The 19,420-nt window shown below is 42.8% G+C and overlaps 1 protein-coding gene across 5 annotated transcripts in view; it reads right to left on the bottom strand.

The window, feature by feature from the left end:
- Positions 1–3,706: 3,706 nt before the first annotated feature.
- Positions 3,707–19,420, bottom strand: part of SH3YL1 (SH3 and SYLF domain containing 1) — a 62,748-nt gene continuing 47,034 nt past the window's right edge. For all 5 annotated transcript variants that reach the window (XM_042242749.2, XM_027964017.2, XM_042242748.1 and 2 more), the window contains 2 exons: positions 11,887–11,943; positions 3,707–4,530 (listed from right to left, as the gene is read on the bottom strand). In XM_042242749.2, coding sequence (XP_042098683.1) covers positions 4,340–4,530; positions 11,887–11,943 — 248 coding nt within the window. In that variant the 3' untranslated portion in view covers positions 3,707–4,339. The remainder of the gene's footprint in view (positions 4,531–11,886; positions 11,944–19,420) is intronic.

A 19,420-nucleotide genomic window follows, 5' to 3' on the forward strand; every position in this document is an offset into this window, starting at 1 on the left:
TCTCTGATGCAGTTTAAACAATGCTTTCTTTACATGGTTATCTCCAAAGACCGTGCGGAAGTTTACTGGAAACTGCACTCTAGACACGAACGCCAACACCGCAGCACCTCAGATGCTCACGCCGGCGCTTGTATATAAAGGCATTTCCAAAGCATGAGGACAGAAACGGAGTCCAGAAAGCACTAAACCGTCCAGTCCGAGAAACCGCTTCTCAAACATCAGTCATTCATACATAATTTCACAATTTCTTGCCACTTTAGAAAACCACCTGCTTTGTTACTAACACTTATTAAAAGGAAATTTTATTTTGTATTGGCATGCTGAATGGAAGACTGGAATCATCTAACATGAAAGAAAACAGCAAATATTTACATGTAAGCCTGAGTTAAAGGAAAAGGATCACTTTTTAAATAAAAATGAACATACTCTAATATAGCTGTTGGGTTTTACAAAATGAAAACTTAGGTATCTCCTAAATAAGAAAACATTGTAATTGATGAAGAGTTAGCAACAAATGACAAATCAGTTCAGTCGCTCAACCCTGTCCGACTCTTTGTGACCCCATGGACTGCAGCACGCCAGGTTTCCCTGTCCATCCCCAACTCCCGGAGTTCACTCAAACTCACATCCATCGAGTCGGTGATGCCATCCAACCATCTCATCCTCTATCGTCCCCTTCTCCTCCTGCCTTCACTCTTTCCCAGCATCAGGGTCTTTTCAAATGAGTCAGTTCTTCATATCAGGTGGCCAAAGTATTGGAGTTTCAGCTTCAACATCAGTCCTTCCAATGAATATTCAGGACTGATCTCCTTTAGAATGGACTGGTTGATCTCCTTGCAGTCCAAGGGACTCTCAAGAGTCTTCTTCAACACCACAGTTCAAAAGCATCAATTCTTGGTGCTAAGCTTTCTTTACAGTCTAACTCTCATATCCATACATGACCACAGGAAAAACCATAGCTTGGACTAGACGGACCTTTGTTGGCAAAGTAGTGTCTCTAATTGTTAATGTGCTGTCTAGGCTGGTCATAGCTTTTCTTCCAAGGAGCAAGTGTCTTTTAATTTCATGGCTACGGGAATCATCTGCAGTGATTTTGGAGCCCAAGAAAATAAAGTCTCTCATTGTTTCCATTGTTTCCCCATCTATTTCCCATGAAGTGATGGAACCGGATGCCATGATCTTAGTTTTCTGAATGTTGAGCTTTAAGCCAACTTTTTCACTCTCCTCTTTCACTTTCATCAAGAGGCTCTTTAGTTTCTCTTCACTTTCTGCCATAAGGGTGGTGTCATCTGCATATCTGAGGTTATTGATATTTCTCCTGGCACTCTTGATTCCAGCTTGTGCTTCTTCCAGTCCAGCGTTTCTCATGATGTACTCATAAGCAGGGTGACAACATACAGCTTTGATGCACTCCTTTTCCTATTTGGAACCAGTCTGTTGTTCCATGTCCAGTTCTAACTGTTGCTTCCTGACGTGCATATAGGTTTCTCAGGAGGCAGGTCATGTGGTCTGGTATTTCCATCTCTCTCAGAATTTTCCACAGTTTGTTGTGATCCACACAGTTGAAGGCTTTGGCATAGTCAATAAAGCAGAAATAGATGCTTTTCTGGAACTCTCTTGCTTTTTCAATGTTCAAGAGATGTTGGCACTTTGATCTCTGGTTCCTCTGCCTTTTCTAAAACCAGCTTGAATATCTGGTAATTCATGGTTCACATACTGTTGAAGCCTAATTTGGAGAATTTTGAGCGTTACTTTATTAGCATGTGAGATGAGTGCAATCGTATAGTAGTTTGAATATTCTTTGACATTGCCTTTCTTTGGGATTGGAATGAAAGCTGACCTTTTCCAGTCCTGTGGCCACTGCTGAGTTTTCCAAATTTGCTGGCATATTGAGTACAGCACTTTCACAGCATCATCTTTCAGCATTTGAAACAGCTCGATTGGAATTCCATCACCTCCACCAGCTTTGTTCGTAGTGATGCTTTCTAAGGCCCACTTGACTTCACATTCCAGGATGTCTGGCTCTAGGTGAGTGATCACACCATTGTGATTATCTGGGTTGTGAAGATCTTTTTGTATAGTTCTTCTGTGTATTCTTGCCACCTCTTCTTAATATCTTCTGCTTCTGTTAGGTCCATACCATTTCTGTCCTTTTCAAGCCCATTTTTGCACAAAATGTTCCCTTGGTATCTCTAATTTTCTTGAAGAGATCTCTGATTTTCCCATTCTGTTGTTTTCCTCTATTTCTTTGCAGTATTTTCCTCTATTTCTTTGCAGAATTCTTGCCTTGAGAACCTCAAGGACAGGATGAAAAGGCAAAATGATAGGATACTGAGAGAGGAACTCCCCAGATCAGTGGGTGCCCAATATGCTACTGGAGATCAGTGGAGAAATAACTCCAGAAAGAATGAAGGGATGGAGCCAAAGCAAAAACAATACCCAGTTGTGGATATGACTGGTGATAGAAGCAAGGTCCAATGCTGTAAAGAGCAATATTGCATAGGAATCTGGAATGTTAGGTCCATGAATCAAGGCAAATTGGAAATGGTCAAACAAGAGATGGCAAGAGTGAACGTTGACATCCAAAATCAGCGAACTAAAATGTACTGGAATGGGTGAGTTTACCTCAGATGACCATTATATCTACTACTGTGGGCAGGAATCCCTTAGAAGAAATGGAGTAGCTCTCAGAGTCAAGAAAAGAGTCTGAATTGCAGTACTTGGATGCAATCTCAAAAACGACAGAATGATCTCTGTTCCTTTCCAAGGCAAACCATTCAATATCACAGTAATCCAAGCCTATGCCCCAACCGGTAACACTGAAGAAGCTGAAGTTGAACGGTTCTATGAAGACCTACAAGACCTTTTAGAACTAACACCCAAAAAAGATGTCCTTTTCATTATAGGGGACTGGAATGCAAAAGTAGGAAGTCAAGAAACACCTGGAGTAACAGGCAAATTTGGGCTTTAGTACAGAATGAAGCAGGGCTAATACAGTTCTACCAAGAGAATGCATTGGTCATAGCAAACACCCTCTTCTAACAACACAAGAGAAGACTCTACACATGGACATCACCAGATGGTCAACACCGAAATCAGGTTGATTCTATTCTTTGCAGCCAAAGATGGAGAAGCTCTATACAGTCAGCAAACACAAGACCAGGAGCTGACTGTGGCTCAGATCATGAACCCCTTATTACCAAATTCAGACTTAAATTGAAGAAAGTACGGAAAACCACTAGACCATTCAGGTATGACCTCAATCAAATCCCTTATGATTATACAGTGGAAGTGAGAAATAGATTTAAGGGACTAGATCTGATAGACAGAGTGCCTGATGAACTATGGATGGAGGTTTGTGACATTGTACAGGAGACAGGGATCAAGACCATCCCCATGGAAAAGAAATGCAAAAAACCAAAATGGCTGTCTGGGGAGGCCTTACAAAGAGCTGTGAAAAGAAGAGAAGTGAAAAGCAAAGGAGAAAAGGAAAGATATAAGCATCTGAATGCAGTTCCAAAGAACAGCAAGGAGAGATAAGAAACCATTCCTCAGCGATCAATCAAAGAAATTACATGTTAAGAAAGCTGAAAAAAAAAAAAAAGAAGTTAGCAACACAGTCGTGGAGGTGGATTTTAACCTCCAGACCAACCACAGACCTCTGGTTACAAAAAGAAAATAAGAAAAACAAAATCAAGACAGTAACTTAGCATTTAAAAAATATGTATTTAGAGATAATGGAACCATATCAACATAAGTTTACTGTTACATATGAGCGAGCATCACTTCATAGAGAAGGAAGCTAACAGATGCCATCTTCTTTAATGCATAGTTGGATTTCTTTGAAACTCTTTGTAATGTTTCATACATATGTAATTTTTGAAGATGTAGAGATAATTTTTAAGGATTACTATTCTAGTCAATATCTCCAACTCCAAGTATTACTTAATATACCATTTAAGCTGATTTATTCTTTTCCAGTCATTCTGCAAATATATGAAGTGGTATTCATACCCTAATCCTTAGATTCTCAAGATACAATCAAGTCACCATATACATAGCCAAATCAAATGTTTAGTGTGTGTTTGAAAATGAACATAAGAAAAATGTGATATTAACTATTAAATAGTATATGTGATTAAAAAATCAATGGAAAGTAAAGATATGTAAGTTAATCATATATATATAAAACCAAAATCTTTTACATACTGGATAAAAGTTTATGGAATAAACAGAGGTGTCTTTACATTTATACTAAACATTATTTAACTGAATAGTAATTCCCTCCAGTGTAGAACTAATTTTTTTATAATTCTCAAAGAACAAAATTATATAAACTTTAATTCATGGTAACATAGTTGGCTGGAAAAATGCCAGTTTGACCTCGAAGCTTTCCTTCCCACCAGTCGAAATGAGAATCTGTTTTTGATATAACTGTGATTCTGTCTCCAGCTTGAAAATTCAAATCTCCTGGCTGTTGTCCTTCAAAAGAATATAGCGCTGTCACTTCCATGGGTTGGTTTGACTTGCCTAAAACAAGAAAAAAATATTTATTTACATTTTTATGAGAAAAACAGGAAGCATGTATACGGAAAAGATAAATCAGCAACTCAGGGCTTGGGGTTCTCGTGTGGGAGGCCAGCAGAGCCCAGAGCACACGGTCTCCGTGACTTTTCGTCACATCGTTAACCTTATGTTTTTCTTTGTAAAGAGCAAATATTTGGAAATAAATAACATTTCCTAAATTACACAAGTCAAACTGTACATTATTATATACTTAAATATGTGTTTGGCAAATATCTGTGGTTCTAACTGCTTAAATTTTGTCTAGTCTGTAAGATAATATTATTACGTTTTCCCAATTTTAATAGGAGAGTCATGGTAGTTTCAGTGAATTATACTATTGGGTAAAAGCTGATATTTTACACTGTTGATCGTATCATAAAAGATTAACTTTAAGGACCATGCTCTGTGGTCACTGAGGATGTGGGTCACAGCTCAGATGCATCTGCTGCGCCATCAGTGGCACTTATTTCCCTCTAGGCATTTATGGCGGCTTTCATGTCTTTCAAAAGAGAGATGAAATTCAAATTAGCACATCAAGACGCATGCCTGCAGATGTTTAATCAGAACTTCAGCAAGTATTCAGAAAAAATACCTTTGAGGACTGAGGGGGTAACATGAGCAACACACATTAACTATTATAAGTTGCACAGAATCTTAAGAGATTAAAAAACATATTTACTGTGTACTCAGCTACATGGAATTTGGTATTTCCATGTTCCATATAATTCTGTGCATGAATTAGGCAGTTAGATGCTTGTTTAACGCACCTTAGTACAGAGATATTGAAAGCATATATAACCAAATTCTAAATCTAGTTACTTGCTTGAATCTATAATACGATAATCATAAAAAATAAAGTGACCTTGACCTATTAGTAAGAAACGAAAATAGTCAACACTCTAATAAAGTTACATTTACTGAAGCACTGAATTTGTATCTCGCACAAGATGGTGCTACAGTTCTTTTAATAAAGCATGTGCCATGTAGTTGAATTCTCCTAAAGAAATAACTTTAATAACACCTAACATAATTATATCAGCGATATTGTTGGCATAGTTTTTATCTATAAAACAGAGGTCTACATATTTTTATATTTTATACTGTGTTTACTTTTAACTTATTTATTTTAAAGAAATAAGAGCAAAAGTGTGTCATGAAAAGAATAAAGTTTTGATACAGTCTGGATAAATCAAAGCAGTTACACAACCATTAAGGAACACGAATGGCCGTCACTGCGCACTATGAAAACGGGCGACGGCGCCGCACTGGGGAGAGAGGTAAAAGCGCTGCACTGCAGACAGCCCTCGCGGCAGCCTCACTGCGGCCAAGCCAGCGTCAGAGGAGAAGTCACTCTGAAGATGGTTTCATCAATAATTGCGTCCATGACTTCCATACATAAAGCTCAGTCTCAACATACCAAGCGCAATTAATGAAAGCCCTCAATAGCTCCTCCGCCCCCTTCTTGTCTCCCAAGCACTGTAGAGAACAGCAGCAAGTAAAAAAGGGTGCCTGGGAACACGAGGGGATGTTCTGGAAGCTGCAGCCGCCTTAGCTGCAGCACACGCACACACCTGTAGCACTAACTACTCAATTAAGGGTGCAGGCGGCGCTCCGCGTGGACACAGTGGAGCGGCGACGGGTCCTTGAGCCAGGCACTGTGATGGACACACTTGCTCCTCACTTCCAGGGAGGGAGCTCTCACGCCACTTCCCAGAACATGAACCTGAGACCTACAAATGTTAAGTAATCTGCCCAGGGGGTGAGATTCGAATCTCGGAAGCCTGTATCCAGGCAATCTTAATCACTACTGAGATTAAGCCACAGAGTCTTCAGCAACCATAGAAGTCTCAAATTGCATTCAATATATTGAACTTGGATTCATCAGTACATTTTACCTTCTTAAAAAATTATTTTATTTTTAATGGAAGGATAATTGCTTTATAGTATGCCATGATCCTAGGTTTCTGAATGTTGAGTTTTAAGCCAGCTTTTTCACTCTCCTCTTTCAACTTCATCAAGAGGCTCTTTAGTTCCTCTTTGATTTCTGCCATCAGGGTGGTGTCATCTGCATATCTGAGGTTATTGATATTTCTCCCTGCAATCTTGATTCCAGCTTGTGCTTCATCCAGCCCAGCATTTCGCATGATGTACTCTGCATATAAGTTATATAAGCAGGGTGACAGTATACAGCCTAGACGTACTCCTTTCCCAATTTGGAACCAGTCCATTGCTCCATGTCCAGTTCTAACTGTTGCTTCTTGACCTGCATATAGATTCCTCAGGAAGCAAGTAAGGTAGTCTGGTATTCCCATCTCTTGAAGGATTTTCCACAGTTTGTTGTGATCCACACAGTCAAAGGCTTTGGTGTAGGCAGTGAAGCAGAAGTAGATATTTTCCTGGAACTCTCCCGCTTTTCCTATTACCTAACAGATGTTGGCAATTTGATCTCTGGTTCCTCTGCCTTTTCTAAACCCAGAACATCTGGAAATTCTCAGTTCACATACTGTTGAAGCCTCGCTTGGAGAATTTCGAGCATTATTTTGCAAGTGTGTGGTAGTCTGAACATTCTTTGGCATTGCCTTTCTTTGGGTTTGAAATGAAAACTGACCTTTTCCAGTCCTGTGGCCACTGCTGAGTTTTCCAAATTTGCTGGCATATTGAGTGCAGCACTTTACCAGCATCATCTTTTAGGATTTGAAATAGCTCAATAGGAATTCCATCACCTCCACTAGTTTTGTTCATAGTGATGCTTCCTAAGGCCCACTTGACTTTGCATTCCAGGATGTCTGGCTCTAGGTGAGTGATCAAACCATCATGGTTATCTGGGTCATTAAGATGTTTTTTGTGTAGTTCTTCTGTGTATTCTTGCCACCTCTTCTTAATATCTTCTGCTTCTGTTAGGTCCATACCATTTGTCCTTTATTGAGCCCATCTTTGCATGAAATGTTCCCTTGGTATCTCTAATTTTCTTGAAGAGATCTCTAGTCTTTCCCACTGTATTGTTTTCCTCAATTTCTTTGCACTGATCACTGAGGAAGGCTTTCTTATCTCTCCTTGCTATTCTTTTGGAACTCTGCATTCAAATAGGTATATCTTTCCTTTTCTCCTTTGCCTTTTGCTTCTCTCCTTTCCTCAGCTATTTGTAAGGTCTCGTCAGACAGCCATTTTGCCTTTCATTTTCTTGGGAATGATTTGATCACCGCTTCCTGTACAATGTCATGAACCTCCACCCATAGTTCTTCAGGCACTCTATCAGATCTAACCCCTTGAATCTATTTGTCACTTCCACTTATCATCAAAGGGGTTTGATTTAGGTCATACCCGAATGGTCTAGTGGTTTTCCCACTTTCTTCAATTTAAGTATGAACTTTGCAATAACGAGTTCATGATCTGAGCCCCTGTCAGCTCCCAGTCTTGTTTTTGCTGACTGTATAGAGCTTCTCCATCTTTGGCTGCAAAGAATATAATCAGTCTGATTTTAGTATTGACCATCTGGTGATGTCCATGTATAGGGTCATCTCTTATGTTGTTGGAAGAGGGTGTTTGCTATGACCAGTGTGTTCTCTTGGCAAAACTGTTAGCCTTTGCCATTTTATTTTGTACTCTAAGACCAAACTTGCCTGTTACTCCAGGTATTACTTTTGCTTTTTTTTTTTTTTTTTGGTGTTAGTTCTAGAAGGTCTTGTAGGTCTTCATAGAACTGTTCAGCTTCTTCAGCATTAGTGGTTGGGGCATAGACTTTGATTACTATGATACTCAATGGTTTACCTTGGAAATGAACCAAGATCATTCTGTTGCTTTTGAGATTGCCCCCAAGTACTGCATTTAAGACTCTTTTGTTGATGATGATGGCTATTCCTTTTCTTCTAAGGGATTCTTGCCCATAGTAGTAGATACAACAGTCATCTGAATTAAATTCGCCCCCTCAAGCCCATTTCAGTTCCCTGATTCCTGGAACGTCCATGTCACTCTTGTCATGCTCACTCCCAGTCTGCCTGGATTCACGGGCCTGGCATCCCAGGCTCCTGTGATTCACGGGCCTGGCATCCCAGGCTCCTGTGATTCACGGGCCTGGCATCCCGGGCTCCTATGATGCACGGGCCTGGCATCCCGGGCTCCTGTGATGCACGGGCCTGGCATCCCGGGCTCCTGTGCACTATTGTTCTTTACAGCATCGGACTTTACTTTTACCACCGGTCACATCCACAACAGGGCACTGTTTTCGCTTTGGCCCCGCCTCTTCGTTCCTTCTGGAGCTAGTTCTCCCCTGTTCTCCAGGAGCATATTGGGCACCTACCGACCTGGGGAGCTCCTCTCTCAGTATCCCATCTTTTTGTCTCTTCATACTGTTCATGGGTTCTCAAGGCAAGAATACTGAAGCGTTTGCCATTCCCTTCTCCAGTGGACCACATATTGTCAGAACCCTCCACCATGACCCGCCCGTCTTGGGTGGCCCCACACAGCATGGCTCTCAGTTTCACTGAGTTAGACCAGGCTGTGGTCCATGTGGTCAGTTTGGGTAGTTTTCTGTGACTGGTTTTCAGTCTGTCTGCCCTCTGATGGAGAAGGATAAGAGACTTGCGGAAGCGTCTGATGGGAGGGACTAGCTGTGGGGAAAACTGGGCCTTGCTATGCTTCAGAGGCCAAGCTCAGTAAATCTTTAATCCAATTTCCGGCTGATGGGTGGGGCTGTGTTCCCTCCCTGTAGTTTGGTTAGGCAAACTATTTTCCGGAGTCACTGAGTTATCCAGACTGTACAAATAATAGGAATATCTGTTGCTGATGATCCCTGAATTTGTTCTTAGCAGCTTTAGAAATACATTTTATAATGAATAATTAGAGGAAGAAAGATATTATGACCTGAAGAAAAGACAGAAGGGACTGCAGACCAGATTCAATGTTTGCCCCTCCCCCCGCTGGAGGTTGTCTAACTGCCTCTGAATTGCAGCTTCCAAATAAGATAAAGATAAAACAGTAACAGGAAAAACGGGTCTAAGGGCCAAGCAGGGGTTCTGAGTCACAGCAGAGGACGAGGCGGTGCTGCTGGGTGGGAGGAGGCTGGCGCTCCGCGTTCCTCCTGGCGTCCACTCTGGACAGAGGTGAAGCAGAAGGGAGGGGTTGCTGCCGGCAGAGCTGGTGAAGGGTGTGGGCAGGATAGGCAGACGGAGGCGGGCCAAACTCCTCACCCATTCACCAGTCAGGCAAACCCCTCTCTTCCAGGAGGGTGCAGGAGGGTCTTGAGGTGAGGGGTTGTTGGGAAAGTTCATTCACAGGAAACAAAGGAGAGAGCTGGGCTCAGGTGAGAGCAGACGCCCCCAGCAGGGACCAGTTCACGTCCACTCGGTGCCAGGTCCCCCTGCTGGCTTTTTCTTCAATAAGCTCAAAATGACTTAAAGCTCCTCTTTACTGTAAGTAGTAGGGACAGTTTCCATAGAAGAAGTTTAATGTCTGCAACGTAATCCATTAGAAGAGGCCAGCCAAGAGGGCCCGCTCTTCCAGGGAGGGAGACGACCGTGGAGCGCAGGGCAGTAAGGCCCACAGGGCACCCGTACGGCCAGTGTCCAGGTGCTGAGGACACGCGCCTTCAAGACCTACATTCCTACACTTCGAGACAATCTGGAGGGTCTCTGAAGCAACTGACTACTTTGTATCCAAATATTCAAGTTTATTCAAATAGAGGTTAGCTTTCTCTCCCCAGTCAGGGCCATACTTAACAGGAAACAGATTACAGTCGGCTGTGGTGACTGGCAGCTGCTCTGAGCTCATAATTAGCAAGTCTTCGGCCACGGGATGCCACCGTCTCATCTTACTCCTCAGTGGAGCCTGCATGATGTGACCCACGCGGCATCACCACATCTGGCCCCGGACACGACTCAGAAGAACCTCAGCCCTTGGAAGGTCCCTCCAGGACGCATGGGACGTGGGCCTTTGCTGCCGTGATGCTCTGGGCAGCTGACTCGACCCTGGCACCCACATGCCCCAGGATACAGGTGGGGTCCACAGCCCTTGGTGACCGCGATCTCCCTACAGGAGTGCGAGTGAGCTGGATGGCGCCAGGAGAGCTCACGAGACCCACGATTCTCAAACGGCAAAGTCAGAAGACGAAGGGCATCTGTGGTTGTCACACTCAGGGAGGGGGCACCACTGGCATCGAGTGGGCCTAGTCCTCAGGCACACACAGCTCAGGACAGCCCCTTGGCAGAGAGCTATGCGCCAGGCCCAGAGGGCCCCTGCCAGTCAGAGGGCGGACAGGGGGCGGTGATGGATGCTGACCACGGAGGTTTGGACCTCCAGGTACGAAAACCTCAGTTAACAGGGCTATGGATGCTCACCCCATTTTACCGTGAGGTCAGAAGACTTGGTAGCAGGAGCTTCCAAAGGTGCGAAGCAAAAGCACATACCACCTGGACAACCATCGCTGTGCCCACGCAGCCGGGGCAGGCCCAGGACAGCCAGCCGGGGAAGGGCCAGGACAGCCAGCTGGGGCAAGGCCAGGACAGCCAGCCGGGGCGGCCAGGAGTCCTGCTCAGACGGGTTTTCAACTCAAGCCTCAGGACCAAGGAGTCACAGGGCTGGGACTTTTCTCTGCAAGGCTGATAGACTGGCATAAGGAAGTCCTTAGTAAGAGCTTAACTAATTTCACACAGTAATGTAAAGTAAGCTTTATTTTTAAAATAGACTTTAAATCTTTCCTTGCATTTTCTTTTTCAAAATCCCTTATATGTTGAGAAAGGACTAAAATAAATTAATATTAACTTATTACCTACTGTTTGAAACATTTAGCTTGTGCTACCCTCAAATATAAAAGCAAAACCCAACCAACCAACCAGCCATGGGAAGTAAAGTGTTTGGAACACACACCCAGAGAATAAAAGTGCTGGCTGTAAGTCTGAGCCTCTGTGCCCAGATCCCACTTAGGGCTTTGTTTCTTATCTTCCCTCATTGCTTTTTAAGAGATATTTCTAATATTTATCAGGCACTTAGACTACAGGTGCAGACTTCAGAGGGTCTGAGAAAAGGGACGCTAGCCCCAGAGTCACACTGCCAAGGCCGCTTCTGCTCAACGGCAGTCGAGGCCCCTAACCCCTCAGGGGCCAGTGGCCCTTTCCCAAGCAGGTCCAGTCTATCTGCTGACTTCACCAAGTTTGATTAGTCCAATTGTGCAGAGTATGTTTTAAATGAAGTGCTTCTCAAAGTAACGTGAATCTCCTATAAATGAAATAAGAGGTATCGATATTTTCACAACCTGCCAAATTAGTTAGGAGGTTTGTGATTATAAGATGGTTACAAATCTTTTAAAACAGAAACATTTTTACTTACCAACTCTCTCACGATAGCTGGAAAGTTCAGGATACAGATTATACTCGTTTCTGCTACCTGCATAAAGTAAACAGATACATAAGAGGGGAACATTTAGAAAATTTATTAGTATATAGTATATAGATACCAGGGCTTCCCTGGGGGCTCAGAGGGTAAAGCGTCTGCCTGCAATGCTGGAGACCCGGGTTCGATCCCTGGATTGGGAAGATCCCCTGGTGAAGGAAATGGCAACCCACTCCAGTATTCTTGCCTGGAAAATCCCCATGAACAGGGGACCCTGGTAGCCTACAGTCCATGGGGTCGCAAAGAGCTGGACACAACTGAGCGACTTCATGCACATATAAGATACCCAAGAATGCCAAATACTGTTCTTGATAAGCAGGTATTTTAAATCGCTCTAATTGATTGAAATATAATTATTTTATCCTCTTTCAATCAAGAGGAATACCTGGATATAAACAGAAAATAGACCAAACGTAAGGCAGACAGTAAAGGTCTAATATCTGTATGACCTCGTGCACATAAATTACAACTCATGGCATTGCAATTACATGTTCACAGAAAACGGATACATCTTTTTCCAAAATTACCAGAATAATAAAATTTGCAATCACCAAGCCAGTGATTTTCAGACAGTCTTGCTTGTTTAACATCTAAAGTAATTTTTAAAGAAGTATTGATATGTGTATTTTTAAACTGATACCTAAAATTGTTAAATGTAAGATTAAGGGTGTAATTTTAGCATATTTTAATGTCAATTACTTAAAATTCGTATCACTCCCTTTTTGGATAAAAGGATCTAAATATGATAATGATCTGAACCCATCACCATTCATTAAAGAAAATCAAGATGTTTTTAATAGTCAGAAATTATATACTGTTCATTTTTAATCTTTAAATCATATTTTCGCTTCATTTGTTCCAAAGATTTTTAACCAGTGTATTAATATCGTACTTTTAACTGTGGTGTTGGAGAAGACTCTTGAGAGTCCCTTGGACTGCAAGGAGGTCCAACCAGTCCATCCTAAAGGAAATCCACCCTGAATATTCACTGGAAGGACTGATGTTGAAGCTGAAACTCCAATATTTTGGTCACCTAATATGAAGAGTTGACTCATTTGAAAAGACCCTGATGCGGGGAAAGATTGAAGGTGTGAGGAGAAAGGGACGACAGAGGATGAGATGGCTGGATGAAATCACCAACTCAATGGACATGAGTTTGCATAAACTCCAGGAGTTGGGGATGGACAGGGAGGCCTGGCATGCTGCAGTCCATGGGGTCACAAAGAGTCAGAAATGACTGAGCAACTGAACTGAACTTATGCAAGTTTCTACAACAAGAATTTGTGCTAAATTTATTTTAAAAACTTTATTTTATATAACACAATCATCTATTTAATAATTTCTTATAGATTGAGTTATCATGATCATTATAAGCACACATTGATCAAAACTTTAAAAATATTATAAACTCATTAATTTACTAAACATTAAAGCATCACTTGAAATGTATTTCAACAGGTGGACTAGACTTTGAAAAACTGGTTCATATACACCATTCAGTTCACTTAAGTTGCTCAGTGGTGACCGATTCTTTGTGACCCCATGGATTGCAGCACGTGGCTTAGAGGTTAAAGTGTCTGCCTGCAATGTGGGAGACTTGGGTTCGATCCCTGGGTCAGGAAGATCCCCTGGAGAAGGAAATGGCAACCCACTCCAGTATTCTGGCCTGGAGACTCCCATGGACAGAGGAGCCTAGCGGGCTACAGTCTATGGGGTCTCAAAGAGTCGGACACGACTGAGCGACTTCCCTTCCACTTTCTTTCAGGCTTGCTCAAGCTCATGTGCATCAAACAGTGACCCATCCAATCATCTCATCCTTGCCGTCCCCTTCTCCCTCTGCATTCTTCAAGCTTTCACAGCATCGGGGTCTTTTCTAGTGAGCCAGTTCTTCGCATCAAGTGGCCAAAGTCCTGGAGTTTCAGCTTCAGCACCAGTCTTCCTAATGAATATTCAGGACTGATTTCCTTTAGGGTCAACTGGTTTGATCTCCTGGCAGTCCAAGGGACTCTCAAGAGTCTCCTCCAACACCACAGTTCAAAAGCATCAATTCTTTGGTGCTCAGCTTTCTTTATGGTCCAACTATCACATTCATACAAGACTACTGGGAAAAAAAAACAAAACCCATAGCTTTGATTATATGAAACTTTGTTGGCAAAGTAATGTCTCTACTTTTTAATACACTATCTAGGTTGCTCATAGCTTTTCTTCCAAGGAACAAGCATCTTTTAGCTTCATGACTGCAGACACCATCTACAGTGATTTTGGAGCCCAAGAAAATAAAAGTCTCTCTCTGTTTCCATTGTTTCCCCATCTATTTGCCATGATGTGATGGGACTAGATGTCATGATCTTAGGTTTCTGAATACTGAGTTTTAATCCAGCTTTTTCACTCTCCTCTCTCACTTCCATCAAAAGGCTCTTTAGCTCCTCTTTGACTTCTGCCCTATGTGTGGTGTCATCTGCATGTCTGAGGTTGGTACTGGCATTTCTCCTGGCAATCTTGACTCCAGTTTGTGCTTCATCCAGTCTGGCATTTCACATGATGCACTCTGTCCACAGGCTAAGCGGACAGGGTGGCAACATACAGCCCTGACGTGCTCCTGCCCCATCTGGGACCAGTCCGTTCTTCCAAGTCCGGTTGTAGCTATTGCTTCTTTGCTTGCATATGGATTTCTCAGGAGGCAGGTCAGGTGGTCTGGTATTCCCATCTCTTGAAGGATTTCCCACAGTTTGTTGTGATCCACACAGTCAAAGGCTTTAGTGCAGTCAATGAAGCAGAAGCAGACGTTTTTCTGGAACTCTCTTGCTTTTCCTGTGACCCAACGGATGTTGGCAATTTGATCTCTGGTTCTTCTGCCTTTTCTAAATCCAGCTTGAACATCTGGAAGTTCTCAGTTCACATATTATTGCAGCCTAGCTTGGAGAATTTTGAGCATTACTTTACTAGTGTACGAGATGAGTGCAATTGTGCGGTAGTTTGAATATCCCTTGGCATTGCCTTTCTTTGGGATTGGAATAAAAACTGACCTTTTCCAGTCCTGTGGCCACTGCTGAGTTTTCCAAATTTGCTGGCATATTGAGTGCAGCACTTTCACAGCATCATCTTTTAGGATTTGAAATAGCTCAATAGGAATTCCATCACCTCCACTAGCTTTGTTCATAGTGATGCTTCTTAAGGCCCACTTGACTTTGAACTCCAGGATGTCTGGCTCTAGGTGAGTGATCACACCATCGTGATTATCTGGGTCGTGAAGATGTTTTTCGTGCAGTTCTTCTGTGTATTCCTGCCACCTCTTCTTAGTACCTCTGCTTCTGTCAGGTCCAGACCATTTCTGTCCTTTATTGAGCCCATCTTTGCATGACATGTTCCCTTGGTATCTCTAATTTTCTTGACGAGATCTCTAGTCTTTCCCATTCTATGGTTTTCCTCTATTTCTTTGCTTTGATCACTGAGGAAGGTTTTCTTTTCTCTCTTCACTATTCTTTGGAACTCTGTATTCAGATGGGTATATCTTTCTTTTTCTCCTTTGCCCTTCACTTCTCTTCTTTTCTCAGCTATTTGTAAGGCCTCCTCAGACAATCACTTTGTCTTTGTTTTCCTTGAGGATGGTTTTGATCACCACCTCCTCTACACTGCCACAAACCTCCGTCCATAGTTCTTCAGGCACTCTGTCTATCAGATCTAATGCCTTGATCTATTTGTTACTTCCACTGTATATCATAAGGGATTTCATTTAGGTCATACCTGAATTTAGGTCATATACACACGATAACTATTATTTATAGAATGACATAGTTTCAACATAAAATTGTATCTCAGTGTTCTTTTTTAAGGATATAGATGCTAAGAAAGCTGGTTTTTAGAAAAACTAGAGAGGGCAAGAAAGATATTTTATAAGAATGTAACAGAATTTTTTATTTCCCTTCTTAGATAGAGGTAAAAAAATTCTCATAGAGATCTATCATCAAAACAATAGCAATAATAAATTACTTATTAATAAACTATTACTACTATAATTTTTATTTTTATGATAGCTATGTGATTTTATAAATGATCCATGTATAATGATAATATTAATTACTATTCTCATTGTAAATCCAGGCAACGGTCCATTAGGTCTCCATTCAGCTTTGTTGAAAGCTAAAAAAAATGTAATTCATCTAATTTACAAAATTATTTACTGCTCATCAGACTTACCAACTACAGTAATATTAGCTTTCATATTTCAAATTGTATCATTGTCCTTACACTTTGGGGACAATGTTGAAGGAGTGTGAGTAAGATAGTGTGGAGTTTGCTTTTCTTATTCAAGTGTGAAAAAAACTTCTGTGAAAGAACAGAAGACAAAGAGGGCAACATGCACATCACGTTCTCAACAAAGAGCACGAGTGGGAACCGGCCGTCTGTCAACTGCATCTCACGCCACCTGAGCCCAGGAGCTCTTTCCCAACCTCTGGGTGCCCCTCAGGGCTTCCCTGGTGGACCTGCTGGTAAAGAATCTGTCTGCAATGCAGGAGGCCCAAGTTCGATCCCTGGGTCCAAGATCCCCTGGGGGAGGGCATGGCAACCCACTCCAGTGTTCTTGCCCGGAGAATCCCATGGACAGAGGAGCCTGGCGGGCTACATTCCATGGGGTCACAGAGTTGGACAGGACTGAGCGAGTAAGCACATGCCTTTCTCATCTCTGTGAACCCCTAAGGACAGAGGGGCATCAGCGTGAAGGCCACTGGCCGAAGAGGCTTATGAATATAAAAACATAGAAATAAGCATTGGCAAGGTGGGGAAGAGGGTATAAATATCAAGAATCTATTTTTAAAACCTGACGAGAAGTAAGAGATGTAGGGTAGGTGACCACATATAAGACAAAATATATGTAAATTAAGGCTTTCTCAACTATTGAAAGAAGCACTCTGGAATATAAATGGGAGAGCGTCTTCCATTCAACACAGCAAACAAAATTACAAAGCACTTAGAAATGAATTTAACAAGAAAGGCACAGAAACCATGAAAGCTTAGGAAAGACATAATATCTCAACAAATGGAAAGGGTAAAATAGGAAGATTATCATATAGATGCTAAATTTATTTGTTTATATATATAATGTTACTGTAATTAATATTAAAAAATCATAGAGTTCATATAAGTACATAATATTACTTTACCAGAATTGCATTGGTACTTGAGAGGAGTATTGGTATAATGCTCTTAAATTGGCTGAGGAGTAAGAATCTAATAACGGCAAGAATGAGATACTTCAAGAAAACCCAGGACTCTATGAATGCAATGTACAGGAGAGAAGACCCTAACCATGCCAAAACACTGATGCTTTCAAACTGTGGCTCTGGAGAAGACCTTGAGGGTCCTTGGACAGCAAGGAGATCAAACCGGTCAATCCTAAAGGAAGTCAACCCTGAATACTCATTGGAAGGACTGATGCTGAAGCTGAAGGGCTGACTCACTGGAAAAGACCCTGATGCTGGGAATGACTGGAGGCAAAAGGAGAAGGGCATGACAGAGGATGAGATGGTTAGATAGCATCACTGACTCAACGGACATGAACCTGAGCAAACTACAGGAGATAGCGATGGTAGCAGAGCCTGGCGTGCTGCAGTCCATGGGGTTGCAAAGAGCTGGACATGACTCAGCGACTCAGTAACAACAACTGCAAAATACGAAGTCCATAAAAAATAAGCGACAGATATGTTTCTACGTAAATGTTAAAATGTTGATATATGAAAGTTCTATACGTCCAACTTTTATATTTCATAGAGATTATGAACTACATGAAAACTGAGGTCAATAAACGATGCGTCTAGAGAAATAAACTGTCGTCCAAACGAGAAGCCCCTTAATACACAAGACACTCCTGCAAGCTGAATGCAATAGGCATTCCAAGAAAAAAATCAGCCAATGAAATAGAGACTTTTAAGATAAGACTAAATTCCAAACACCAGCAATAAGATGAAAAAAAATGCTTAAATCACTAATAGGGACAAACACAGTCACTTAACAAGGAGATGTAACCAACTGTCAGACTAGTAAACACTTCAGGATACTCCAACACCACCAGTGATGAGGGATGACTGTGAGGCATGTTGCGGTAGAGTGTGCACAGTAGGGCGTGTGAGTGTCTGATAGGGGTGTTCACAGTAGACAGTGTGGGTGCCTGATACAGGTGTATGCAGTAGGGAGCGTAGGTGTCTGATTGGGGTGTACACAGTAGGGCGTGTAGGTGTGTGATAGGGGTGTACACAGTAGGGCGTGTAGGTGTCTGATACAGGTGTACGCAGTAGGGAGTGTAGGTGTCTGATTGGGGTGTACACAGTAGGGCGTGTAGGTGTCTAATTGGGGTGTAGACAGTAGGGAGTGTAGGTGTCTGATAGGAGTGTGCACAGTAGGGCGTGTAGGTGTCTGATAGAAGTGTACACAGTAGGGCGTGTAGGTGTGTGATAGGGGTGTACACAGTAGGGCGTGTAGGTGTGTGATAGGGGTGTACACAGTAGGGCGTGTAGGTGTCTGATAGGGGTGTACACAGTAGGGCGTGTAGGTATGTGATAGGGGTATACTCAGTAGGGAGTGTAGGTGTCTGATTGGGGTGTACACAGTATGGAGTATAGGTGTCTGATGGGGTGTGCACAGTAGGGTGTGTAGGTGGAGTGTACACAGTAGGGTGTGTTGGTGTCTTGGGGTGTATACAGTATGGCATATAGGTGTCTGATTGGGGTGTACACAGTACGGCGTGTAGGTGTCAAATTGGGGTGTACACAGTAGGGTCTTTGAGTGTGCACAGTAGGGAATATAGGTGTCAGATAGGGATGTACACATAGGGCATGTAGGTGTCTGATATGGGTGTACACAGTAGGGAGTGTGGGTGTCTGTTGGGGTGTGCACAATAGGGAGTGTAGGTGCCTGTCAGGGTGTACACAGTAGGGGGTGTGGGTGTGTGATTGGGGTGTGCACAGTAGGGAATGTGGGTGTCTGTCGGGGTATATACAGTAGGGGGTGTGGGTGTGTGATTGGGGTGTGCACAGTAGGGAATGTGGGTGTCTCTCAGGGTGTACACAGTAGGGAGTGTGGGTGTCTGTTGGGGTGTACACAGTAGGGTGTGTAGGTGGAGTGTACATAGTAGGGAGTGTAGGTGCCTGTTGGGATGTACACAATAGGGGGTGTGGGTGTCTGTCGGGTGTACACAGTAGGGGGTGTGGGTGTCTGTCGGGGTGTACACAGTAGGGGGTGTGGGTGTGTGATTGGGGTGTGCACAGTAGGGACTGTGGGTGCCTGTCGGGGTGTATACAGTAGGGGGTGTGGGTGTGTGATTGGGGTGTGCACAGTAGGGACTGTGGGTGTCTGTCAGGGTGTACACAATAGAGAGTGTGGGTGGAGTGTACACAGTAGGGCTTGTAGGTGGAGTGTACACAGTAGGGAGTGTGGGTGTCTGTCGGGGTGTACACAGTAGGGGGTGTGGGTGGAG

The sequence above is a fragment of the Ovis aries genome, chromosome 2 (genome assembly GCF_016772045.2).
Source record: "Ovis aries strain OAR_USU_Benz2616 breed Rambouillet chromosome 2, ARS-UI_Ramb_v3.0, whole genome shotgun sequence".
Lineage (NCBI taxonomy): Eukaryota > Metazoa > Chordata > Mammalia > Artiodactyla > Bovidae > Ovis > Ovis aries.